Source organism: Taudactylus pleione, unplaced genomic scaffold (genome assembly GCF_031769625.1).
Source record: "Taudactylus pleione unplaced genomic scaffold, aTauple2 ptg001027l, whole genome shotgun sequence".
NCBI classification, from domain to species: domain Eukaryota; kingdom Metazoa; phylum Chordata; class Amphibia; order Anura; family Myobatrachidae; genus Taudactylus; species Taudactylus pleione.
The window spans coordinates 2,345,630-2,358,249 of NW_028285428.1; the positions used below are offsets into that span (position 1 = coordinate 2,345,630).

At 44.2% G+C, this 12,620-nt stretch overlaps 1 protein-coding gene across 6 annotated transcripts; it reads left to right on the plus strand.

Annotated features, from left to right (window-relative positions):
- The first annotated feature begins 2,033 nt into the window (after positions 1–2,033).
- LOC148454213 (cytochrome c, somatic) lies at positions 2,034–11,196 on the plus strand. Of its 6 annotated transcripts, none has more exons than XM_088461195.1 (4): positions 2,932–3,113; positions 6,744–6,885; positions 8,199–8,381; positions 10,767–11,196. In XM_088461195.1, the coding sequence occupies exons 3-4, from the start codon at positions 8,213–8,215 to the stop codon at positions 10,913–10,915; spliced, it is 318 nt and encodes a 105-aa protein (XP_088317321.1). In that variant the 5' UTR covers positions 2,932–3,113; positions 6,744–6,885; positions 8,199–8,212; the 3' UTR covers positions 10,916–11,196. The 6 variants fall into 6 exon arrangements, with proteins under 6 accessions (XP_088317325.1, XP_088317323.1, XP_088317321.1 ...); XM_088461196.1 differs by having other exon boundaries at positions 6,744–6,845; XM_088461199.1 differs by lacking the exons at positions 2,932–3,113; positions 6,744–6,885 and adding an exon at positions 2,034–2,100.
- Positions 11,197–12,620: the final 1,424 nt, after the last annotated feature.

Below are 12,620 nucleotides of genomic sequence, written 5' to 3' on the forward strand. Positions count from 1 at the left end.
GCATAGTAAACAGCGCTTATTGGCTGAGATGGCGGTGCACAGGCTGATTGGCTAAGCGGCTGGGTCTCCCTGATTGGCTAAGCGGGCGGGGCAGTGGCGCTGGCGTCTGTCACAATTGTGCTGCAGAAAAGGAGAGAGATAAGCATGGCGCACTGGAAGGATGAGGAGCTCCATGAGCTGCAGCAGTTAGAGGGGAGGAGGAGATCCGCAAACAGATCAGTGGCACAGTGAAGGATGCGATAGTCTACACAAACATAGCTAAGGTCCTCACCTCAAGGGGCATTGTGTGGACCCAGCAGCAGGTAGTGAACAAACTGAAAGCTCTAAGCAAATACTACAACAAAGTTCACGACCATAACAGGCGGAAAAGTGGTGCTGCCACAATGGAATTGGTTTACTACGATGCATAACATTGGTTTGTCACTGTGCATAACAGTCCAGACGGCACAGGAAATACTAATCAATATGGCACTGTGCATACTTATGCAGATGGCACGGGGATTAATACAAAGAATGGCAGAGTGTATAGTTAGTCAGATGGCACTCATCATAACACTCCACTTAGCACTATTGTCAGCACTGCCTACAGACAGTCATAGACTTGTATGATGTTTTACATGTTTGCTGTCTAGTTTATATTTATTTTTTGTTGAAGCTTGTTGTTTTGACAATATTGTTTATCCTGCCATTAACAGGCCTGGCAAGAGCTTAGGGCAATGTGTGGGTGCCCTTTAAGTCAGCTACATGTATATATGGGAGTGTACATAATTTAGAATGTACACACATTACCTCCATTTGTTTTGTATGTAAAATTTTTTATAGTGCACTTAACAGGCCAGTCGTGAGCTTCCTCCCATGTGTGGCCGCTGTATTACCAAATGTATACTGTATATGTGTCGTTTCTAAGGCTGGCCATGACACACAGTTCTAATAGTTGGGGTGCCTCCCCTATTATATTTTTCAGTTCCATGACAGCACAAAATATTTTTATATCGTCTTTATATATATATATATATTTAAATTGTTGAATGCATCAAGGCCATGTTGTTAATGGCTAATGCATATTTGTTGAAAAATAAAAGCACTTTTAAAAATTTTATACAATGGTGTTACATGTGACATAACATGAGCCTTTCACATAAAAAAAATTTGATTGCAAAAAACTCTTGAGTCCTCTATAATATGTCATTGTATGTATGCAGTGAGCAGACACCACCCACTTTTCATGACCTCATCTCTGTGTGCCATGAAAGCAGTCTATTTATTATGACACACTGTATATTGCAGGGATAATCTGGGTTCTGTGTGAGGGGTCTACCCAGGAATTTTGTGCTGTGTGAAAGGGGTTAGGAGCAAATTCCCGGGTCCTTCCCGGGTTGAACGATGCTGGAAAAACACAGGTTTTGGGGATTTTTCTGTCTGAAAGTGGTATAATTAGGCAATTGGAAATTCCAATTAGCTTAATTAGTCCAATAATTACATGTAATTATTTGGGTAGCCCAAAATTTACTTTTTCGTTAGTTTATGCACCCCAAAGGTAATTACATAATTTTTTTAATTGAAAAATTGTTTATAAAAAATTGTAAGAATTTTTCAAAGTGCCCACAAAGTACCCCTAAAATCACCTTTTTTTCCCCCTACTTTTTAGTTTGCATTTTTCATTTAATTAGTTTGAGATTAAACAAAAAGTTTGCTTTTTAACTTTTTTTTTTGCATTCTTTAAAATAAATATATATATAATACATACATCAGCATGTGCCACAGTTTCTAAAAGTTCAGATAAAGCAGTCTTTTTCCAACAAGTAAGGATGTATTGCAGCCTCTCCAATCGACACCTTACCACAGGTGTATCAGGAACATATAAAAGAGAAAAACAGCGGAGGGCGCACTAGTGAGTGTATATAGGCCAAGCCTCTGGGACGTAGATGTGGTGACTTCAGACGTTGTCTTTCCAGTGCCCGAGACTGTGGTCCGGTGTGACTTTTTAGGTGCAGGCACGGATGTGTGTCCAGTGACGGGAGACGGACCGTTACACTATCCGGAAGTGTTGGAACGGACCCCCGGGATCCATTAACGTTACCTGCGATTACTTTTGTTGATGTAAGTGAGCTACACTTTGTATTATTAAAATTCTGTATATACACTCACTAGTGCGCCCTCCGCTGTTTTTCTCTTTTATATATATATATATAAATCAGCCATTTGATACTATTTAAAAACCTTCAGTACCTTCATAATGCCCACAAACAGCCTTCTATACGGTCCTGCTAACAAAATGATCAGTTTTGGGTGGTCCAGGACGGTCTCCCCACTTTTTTTTATGCATTTCTCTCACATCGAATTTGCCAGTCAATATGCAAACCTCCGCTGCGAGTACCACGAATAGGCGTTATTAATTGGATTATAGAATTCGCAGGAGCGAGGATTTAACTGGCAATTCGCACCAGATTGGACTGACCCTTATGTCCAGAGCCAGATGTTGACGCCAGAGTGCGCCTGTGTGTGTGCTTTAAATGCCAGGGCCTATTTTTAGTCCCAGTCCAGCCCCACAGCAGCCTATAACTATACAGCAGCTGTTGAAGAGTTAATGCCACAGCATGCTGGAGGGTCGCAGTTTGCCTACATCTGTTGCTGTAGTACCCAGTCCCTGGCTGGCATTCAGCCTACTACTCTGTACTAGGGCACCCTACCCGACCTGCCGGTGTTATGCAGTCTCCGGTTTCCCGCCCTCACACTCATGCTAATTGCAACCCTACCAGGCAGCATCTCTGTGTGCTCTACACTGACACTGAATGACTGACAGGAAAGTTAATGTTGTCTTGGCTATATTAGGCGCGATATGCCGAGACCACGCCCACTGCTGCATCTCCACCAGTCGCTCTGCAAGCAACAGAGAAAACCTAACGTAATTGGATACAGCAGGTACGGGCTTCCGTGACGTCAGAGTGTCCCCACAGCCCAGTCTGTGCTGGTTGCCCTGTGACTGCACACTGCAGGGAGTCGGGTGGGTGGAAGCTTATCATCCACCTCTGTCACGGGTGGAAGTCGTGAGAGGCAAAGCAGCAGCAGCACTGCAGCCAGCCGTGGTGGTCACCCAGTGAGCGGAGAGTCCGGTGAGAGCAGGGAGGGGAGGGCACATAATGCAGATCTGGGTGAAGCTGGGTATCACTGGCTGCTATCATGGGTACATGTCTAGCTCTGTACAGCTAGACATGTACCCATCTATTGCTGCAGGACATGAGCACACCAGGAGCTCTGCACAATCCATTTATTATACGTGTATCAGCATGCACCCAGCAAAGGGGGCACCAGTAATATGGTTGTTGCCCCTTAAACAGAGATGCCTGTGCCGTATTAGGGCTGTTCGCTGCTTGCTGACCTTTGGGTACGTGACAATCACTGAGCGTAGCTCTAATTTAATCTTTCTTTGCATTTTAAGAAGGCGATTCAATTGTTTTCACTCGCGGTTGTGACTAACGGTCGCACGAAGGAGCAATTCAATTGTTGCACCGTTCAGGTGCGAATGCCGCAGGTGGGGACATTTCTGCTTACATCCTCCTGAGGTGGCGACCAGAAATGTGCGAAGAGTCCTGATTTTGGGCAGGCTAACCAGGACTTAGCTCTTTTTTATACGGCTAAACCCGGACTATTTGGGCGCGACATGCGTGAAAAAGGCATGGGCACCCCCAAAAATTGAATATCGCCTCCTGATCTCCTGTCACTTTAGACGGGAGATCAGGCGCGTTAAAACAATTGGATCGTCCCCTATGTGCTGTCTAACATTTGAATTTATGAAGCCCCCAAGAACGCAGATATATAGGGCCTTCTTCAGAGTTGGACATTAATGCTGCCACGACCGACTTTTTACATGTTGCCACTGCTTCTTTATGCTTATGCCTCAGCCGATGGAATTTGTACAATCACCGGCTGCAGCGTTAATCTGCTGCATTGCGCAAAAAGTCACATCATCGATTGTACTATAGAACGTTGCACCAATCCTATGGAGGCACAGAATGCCTGTCTGAACATGGCTGCAGGACAAAGTCGCAATAGCTGAGCACAACCCACCCGCGTTAGGACTGTTACCACCCAGAAACACCCACTGATTTTCCACCTGTCTGCATTGAAATTTGCTATGCGCCCCCCAGGGGTAAATATCGTGATTCATATACATGCGCAGACTGAGAACATTGGCCGCTTGCCTTCGGCACTTTGCCCACTTCTGAATCAGGTCCATACTAAGGATGACCAATGGTGGTTTTCCATTGATGGTACAATAATCATCTATGGTGAACCATAGATGGTTTGCACCACTCGATGGCCAACACTGCGGGGTGCCTGGCTAGCCAGTCAAAATGGTGGGCAGGCTAAGCTCCACGTCAGGAGCAGAAAAAAAAACATCGGATTCCACTTTGCCATCGATGGCAGAAAACCAATGGTTATCTGCCATCGATGGTAAAACCTTCGACCATCGGTAGTAAACATCGATATTTATAAACTGTCGATGGCCATTCCTACTGATAATTATATGTATCCAGATCTTTCTATTAGATAAATTGTCTTCTGACAAAATTGACCCTAGTGTGTGTGTAGTGGCCAATTTTAGAATATAAACTCCAATAGAGCAGACACTGATGCGAACTATTACTTATTTTCTGGTCAGCATTACGCAATATGATTGGCGTTGTAAAATAAACAACAATAATATAAAATACATACTAAATGCTCTGTTTTCATATGTGGAACACTTGATTTTCCATTGGGGCTGGCATTATTGCTTAGTAGGGGTGTCGCAATAAAATCACGAGGAGTTCCCCAAAAAAACACAGTTACTTTTAGAGCAGGGAAAACAAAATAATAATAATAATAATAAATAAATAAAAAGTTCCTTCTAATCATCACACAACCTTCCACACTCAACATATTTAGCTTTTTAAAACAAAATTGTCCTGGTAGAAAAAGTATAAAGCATCTGCGGCGGCTCCATCAATCATTTACAGAAGACCTTTCCAGATGGCGTCCGTACAGTGCATTCTCCATGCCATGAAAAAAACAGACTTGCGTACGTAAATAGATCTACAGCATAAGAGGACATTCACCAAATGCCCTTGTTTCTTTTGGCGGCACTTGGTTAATAAGGAATGGCTTTGCTGAATGACATTATAGTGCCTTCCCAACAGCTATAAATCTTCGGGATGAAAGCAAAAGACACAATTGGTTAGATTTACAAAGGCACCGTTTGTCAGAGCCATCATTAGTGGATCAATAGTTTTAAAACGACAATAGGAATTACTGCTAAGAGAGCCAGATTTACCATTTATTCCCATTGCTATTTTAAAACTATCAGTCGACGCTGCCTATGATCTGCTGTTTTGATAACCCGCTCCTTAATTAATCTACCCCCTTAGCAAATGGTGGCCATAAGAAAATGTCTCCGTCTCCTAGAAATGTTCTCATCAAGATTTTTAAAGCTCCCACATGCAGTGATTACCTATAAGTAGAACAAGAGTGCTCCTATTTGGGAACTATTCACCTGAAGTGCTTCTCAAATGAAGGGCGTTTCTCAATATTTGAACAGAATTCTTTAAAATGTTATGACGTTAACAGAACAATGGCCACTTCCTGACGCCTGTGGATACAGAAGCCTATCTGGTCAATTTTCAAGTGGCAGAGAGACCAACAAGCATAGTACATAATGATAGTGTCTCCAGAAATCCAGAAAGCACTATTAGCAGATGGTGTTATACTTTTACTATCCAAACCGTCGTCATGAAGAATGTGCGATCTGTAGTTATAAACAAATCCAAGTGTGAGAAGTTATTGTTCAGAATAAATTCAGATATATCTTGGAATGCAGGGATTATTATTGCCCCAATCTATATCGCATAATATAGGAACATCCATCTTCACTGTATACGTTAAGTTAGGGCCCATTAGTACATAAAGGGATATATTTACTAAACATCAGTCTTTCAGATCCTCCAAATATGACAAGATACACGCAACATCAGGCTTGTTTTGCATGTATCACTCGCTCTTTTAAATAAAGCGGCAATGCCTCTGAGAACCATCACCTATGAAAAAACTATGGGCCTAATTCAGACCCGCTCGCAAGCGGGTTGATGGTGCCCTAATGCGCATGCGCACGACGGAGGGAGCTCCGTCGTGCGCATGCACGAGACCCGGATAGCGACACCAAAGCTGTCGCGATGGGTCTCGCACCAAAGGGGGCGTGCTGTCGATGGTGACTGACAGCACGCCCCCTTTGGTGGGCGTGCCGAGGGCGTTGCTGCCCAGACAGAGGCGTTCCCATGGGAACGCCTTCCGTCTGGAGCCGGCCCCACTGACTTCACTAGTGATGTCAGTGGGAGTGCTTTTGGCTCTGATAGAGCCAAAAGCACTCCTGGGCTTGCGGAAGCGAGACCCTACCGCAGGGTCTCGTCGCAAGCCCGATGGTCGCGATGGTCTTGACCATCGCGACCATCATTTTGGCCGCTCGCATAAGCTGTGGGTGGTCACCCACAGCTATGCGAGGCCGCTCCATTTGTAGGTAGGAGGGCCCTGATTCAGAGCGAGCGCTCTGGTCAGAGCATCCGGCTCTGAATCAGGCCCTATGTTTAATAAATATACCCCAAAGTCATTGACAAATTAAAATCCCAGGATTATTTGCTGTTATAACGCTGTGTGTGCTCTTTCACCTGTTTAAGATTCTTCGATTTGATCCCTTCCTGTATCCGCTGCAGGCTTTGCCGGTTCTGAGACTCATTGGAAACTTTCCAACCTTTATGTGGCAAGGGTGAATGATCTAAAGAAAAAAAACTGACGGTTCCCAAAGAATCCGGGGGGTATAATCCTTCCCATTATTGGAGACAGATTCAATTGAGCGTAAGGTTGTGAGTTCACACATAAGGGTTGATTCTGAGAAGCAGGAAAAGTGGCTGTAGGTGCGGGCAGATGCGGGAGCCAAATTTAGTACCTTTTGCTAATGCGAGAATCTGTAGGGCTAGTGCAGGGGGTTGTGCGTCTGCAAGCGGGAACCTGTGCCACTCACTAATTTTACGCCAATCGCCATCATTAGTTTCCACACACGCCCATGACACTCCCACTCGACAGGACAGATCTGCGCACTCACGTTGCCACGAAATTTCCAATTTTACAGAAAGACAGATCCAGCCACTTTCCGTCTGACACATCAGTTTGCGAATAAGATGCATTTGAAGGTGAAAAGTCGCACGAAAAGACACTCTGCCTTACTGAGTTGCACGGCGCTCACACGGTATGTGTAACGCGACTTGTAGTGCACGGAGGTTAGAATTTTGCAGCTTATATGGGAAAATAAGACTTGCTTGAAAGTGATAGCTACTAACACACTAGTCTCCGCGTTGCCCCAAGTGTGCCGTTGCTTAAGGAAAACAGAGGCTTTGCCCGTGGGACCACCCTTCCATTTATAGATTCTGGGACAAGCAGCTGGCATATATTAGTAATCGTCATAGGTTAGATTTGACATAAGATCCTTTGCTGCTGTTCCGCTATCCTGCCCTGAAGCGTGATAAAAGCCAGGGTTCATTTGACCTTACTGGCAGCATATAGTTGTATTCTGAATAAATGGATTTCTCGAGAGTCATGTAACCTACAAGTCCTTGAAACCGTTTTGTGGAAACTTTTATATAGATAAACCCAATGCAGAGAGGAAGGCGATTCTTTAAAGAAGGCTGGATTTGTAGAACATATGTAAATGTCTCTTACACCGCAATTCAATGTAAGACAGGATACAATATTTAGTTGCTTTATGTCTACATTCACTGTAATTTAGGGCTTGAGAAATCCAGACAAAAGCAGACAGGTTTTGCTGAACATTACTGTTGGCTTCTAACTCTTGGGAGCTGTTGTCAATGGATGGAACTCTTCCATGGCTTCTTAGAAGATCCTGATGGCTCTCACATGTGACTGGCTGGCTCCTAACTTCTACAGTTGTTGGTCCAACCCCTTGCTTTAATCTACATGGTCATACACAAGCTTTAGTACTAAAAGCGTGAAATTGTACGTGCTTTTTGTATTCAAGAAATATTAACTTTCTGTATTCCTCTCTGTTTACAAATGTACCTAAGATTTAATATTGAGATGTTCATAGTCTGTTTACTTTATCGTTAACTGTGATGTATAATTGTTGTGGGATTTTTTCCCCCCCTAAAATGCAGCAGGAGAATCCAGAATGGGAGATGTAGAAAAAGGAAAGAAGATTTTTGTCCAGAAATGCGCCCAGTGCCACACAGTTGAAAAGAATGGAAAACATAGGACAGGTCCAAATTTATGGGGCCTCTTTGGACGTAAAACGGGCCAGGCTCCAGGGTTCTCTTACACGGATGCAAACAAAAGCAAAGGTACTTTAGACATGAATGCTACAAGCTGTGATGGTATTCTGTGGCTTCTCTGGCTATTGAACAAATTGCTGCATGCTTTGTCAGCGTCTAGCTAGCAGGACATTCTGAGACTTGTAGTTACGCAACAATTGGAAAGTCATATATTGCATACCCCCTTAACAAGTGAAAAGCCTGAGATGATCTCTAACCCATAATCATAGAATATCATCTGGGGTGTTTTAAATAAAAATAAATGATAGCACCTTCGGCATGGCAGGTGGAAATGGAGCATCATTATCAGTTAGACGGCCGACCCCATCCCCATTCTCTGCCCCTACCCCGTAACATGGCTCTCCTCCTCTGACACCACTTCTCCTGCAGCTCACCCGCAGGATCTCTACTTCTCTCACACAACCTCAGACCTGGAGGCCAACAAGGCAGCAGGAAGGTTATCCTACGTCCTACTGCTGCACCATCCAGGTCATTCCCCCTGAGCTCGCTCTCTCCTTCTCCTTCTTTGATGTCCACTTTATTCTATATACTGTCCTCATGTTGCAGTTATCAAATGCCACTCTTCAGTCCTGTCTACCAATTCCTTACCTTGCTCCATCACTTGTTGTCCCCTGGCTTTCCCTCTCTCTCATCCTGGTTTATTTCGGTATCTCAACAACCCACGACCGGCAATCTTCTCTCCCTCTCTTCTTTTTTTTTTTCCCTCTCGTGGACCAACTTTCCAACCACTTCTTTTTTCTGGTCTTCTCTCGCTTCTTTGCAATAATTGACTATCACAATCCACACTTTCTGAACACCAGCCACAAGCAAAACCATCTACTTTTGAAAAGTTAAGTGAGCTTGAGACTCTTATTTCCATCTAGTCTTTCAGCACCCAGTGCCTCTTTGCCACCTTCAACTTCCTTCTCTGCCCACCATCTCAACTCCCCTACTCCCTTACAGCCCTAGACTTTGCCACCCGTTTTTACCCCATAATTGACATCCGTTAATGCATCCTCTGCCAGACCACACCTGCCTTGCCCACACCTTCCCCTCTACCCAATGCACCGTCTGCTTTTTCTTCCCGTGTCTCACTGGACAAAGTCCATGCTCTCCTGGCATTTTCTCTTGCCTCTTAACCCATTCAGCGGGAAAGATGCACTAAGCCGTGGAGAGAGAGAAATGAAATGTTGTCTATGTACTAAGCCTTGGGAAGATAGAAAGTGGATGGAGATAAAGTACCAACATATCAGCTCCTTACTGTCATTTTTCAAACACAGCTTGTAAAAGTGACAGGAGCTGATTGGTTGGTACTTTATCTCCGTAGACTTTGCCTCTCTCCAAGGCTTAGTACATAGACCCCAATACCAACCTATCAGCTCCTAACTGTCACTTTACAGGCTATGTTTCAAAAATTACAGGAGCTGATTGGTTGGTACTTTATCTGTCTCCAAGGCTTAGTTCATCTACCCCTCAGCACCTAGTCCACCTCTTCAACTTGCCTCTCTCCAGTGGCATCTTCCCTCTATAAACATGCTTTTGTATCACCAAATTATCTGGACCCTGCCTCTCTCTTTGACACCCGATTTTTCTCTTCCCATTCGCTTTCAAATTAGTGGCTTAACTATAGCGACCACACAAGCTTCCCCTCCTCTCACTGCCTGCTTTTTCGTTATGACACTTGTTTAAAACATTGCCTGTTCTGTCTTATGTATAATACTACTTGATTGTCCATAACATTGCCTGTTGGTTGTATATGTCTTTATAATATGCTCTACTACTCCACAGGACAGCACTAATTCTTGTGGCACCTTATAAACAAGCCATAATAATATTAATAATAATGCCATGTAAATTCCACACCCTACCATGTTGGAAATTAACGCATTCATTACACAAAACATCATTTCTTTTTTTTTCTATGTGAAATTCTGAGTGCACCTAAAAATGTCCCTGTCTGTTGAATAGAGCCCAATGTTACTTAACAAGCCCTTCTGTCTTGTCTTTTTCCCATAATGCAATTTATCGACTGTCACAGCAGAGAGCGACACCCCAGGCAGGAGGGCGGAACTGCACAGGTTGTGACAGAGGCAGGGAGCTAGAATGAACACTACGTATATGTGTCCGCAAAATGGACTTGAGTACATATCCGCAAAATGGACTTGAGTACATATCCGAAAACAGACATTACTGACTTATGATTCTAACTTTGCCTGCAAAATATATCGACACTCCATAAAATGTGGCAGCAATAACTTCACGATACATCCGTCTCCGAATATTTACATGTCACGTATCTAAGAAGTGAATCAAAAACCAGATTAGGGTTTATTTTGAGTGTCACTGTCAATACTTTTAGGAAAACCAGGTGTATGTCTCCTGTATGCTTCTAACCGTACCTGTTTGTTTCCACAGGTATTGTTTGGGGAGAGGATACTCTGGTAGAATATCTCGAGAACCCCAAGAAGTATATACCGGGAACCAAGATGATTTTTGCTGGTATCAAAAAGAAGAATGAACGGCTAGATCTAATCGCCTATTTAAAGAAAGCGACCTCGGAGTGAGGAGTCCAGCTGCGGGAATTCCGTTATGAGCCATGTACAGGACAGACCGCCATACTGGCGCATCATCATGTCATCTTTAATGTTTTAACGCTCATCTAGCAAACTAACAACAGATTTCAATGTTGATAGGGACAGATAATACAAAGCTGCATGGAAACAGTGTTACTCTTTCTTGTATGATCGGACACATATGTAAAGGGAATTTGTCATTAACAAAACTGTGAAATAATATTTATAATTTATATTGTTTTAATGTTATCTATAAATGATAATATAACTAATATATGGTGTGGTGTTCTGTTATATTTTGTGTCCCTAGTTTAGAAGCATTACATAGTTGTAGTAAAATTGACTGACCACTAGGGAGTGCCAATCAGCCTTCTCCTTATTGTGCAGTTCTCATATAGGGCTCTATTTACTACAATCCGCATTTTGAATGCAGATTGTAGTGTGATAATACTGACTGAATTCGTATTGTAAATTCAGGCAATATCACAGGGATTTACTAAAAATCCCTTACAGGGACGGAGCTTGCGATAAAACTCTGTCCCCGCGAATACCCTCCGCACACTTGTCACTGTATTTTTTGCGAAAGTACCGTGATAAGTGCCGACGCATGCACGACCAATCATCGCTAAGCCCCACCCCCTTGCATTGCGGACCTTGCCCCCCCCCCCCCCCCACGTGACCCACCCTCCCTTAATTACACTTACCTGCAGTGATCGGGGCTCCGGTGATGTCCTCCATGGCTCCGGTCAGCTAACATCCCATCCTGCACTGGGACCCAGTCAGGTGAGGACCGGGCCCCACTGCAGGCTGGGAGACCAGCTGACTGGAGGGGAGACATCACCGGAGCCCCGATCACTGGTCCCTGAACTCTGATAAATTTTTTTTTACTAATATTCTTTATTTTTATTTTTTTTACAGTGTATCAGCGTGTGGTCTGTTTAGACCACACAGCTGATCACTGGGATCGGCTCTGGGCTCTGCTTTGCCCGTTAGAGCAGAGCAGGAGTCCGGTAACCGGGGAAGACCCTGGATAAAGCCACCTCCAGGTGGCGTTATTATCACAGGGCTTTCCCTGTATTTTTTCACAATTTATTTTTAGTAACTTTGGCCAGATCACATTTCCCATTACAATTATGGGAAATGCGATCTGCTTACTTAAAATAAGTGATAATTAGGGGTTGTATATAATTTTACTAATTCTACTCCAATTGCCCTTTAGTAACTTTAGGTGATACTAAAATAATGTGAAAAGGGTGTGAAAACACCCTTTCTACTTCAGGGTCCATAGGGTATCCACAGGATACCTTGGAGTATAGGTGTGACGTCAGTCATCGGACACCATAGAGTTAAGCTTTCAGCCTCCCAGGATGCACTAGGGTCCCCCCTCCTATACCCCGCCCCCGAGCCAAGGCACCTCAGTTTCGTTTGGTGCCCGGCCGGAGTCGGGTGCACCTGTTGGAGTGGGAGCTAGAAGAGCCCGTGAAGCTTTTTCTTCATGCAGCTGTGGCTGCACATCTGGATGAACAGCATGGACAGTCAGTCCTGACGTCCATGCTGTCTTCCCTACACCCCCGCCGGTACCAGAACGCCGGTACCGATCCGGGGATGCTGGTGAGCATCTGGGGTCACAGCTAGTGGTGACCCCAGATGTTCCGGACCATGGCCGGATTCAAGGGGGACAGCAGGTAAGCAGCGG

Excerpts from the sequence above, each read along its gene's own strand:
- LOC148454213 (XM_088461199.1), top strand. The coding sequence starts at position 8,213 with ATGGGAGATGTAGAAAAAGGAAAGAAGATTTTTGTCCAGAAATGCGCC. Across the intron at positions 8,382-10,766 it reads GGATGCAAACAAAAGCAAAG|GTATTGTTTGGGGAGAGGAT; the intron begins GTACTTTAGACA and ends TTGTTTCCACAG.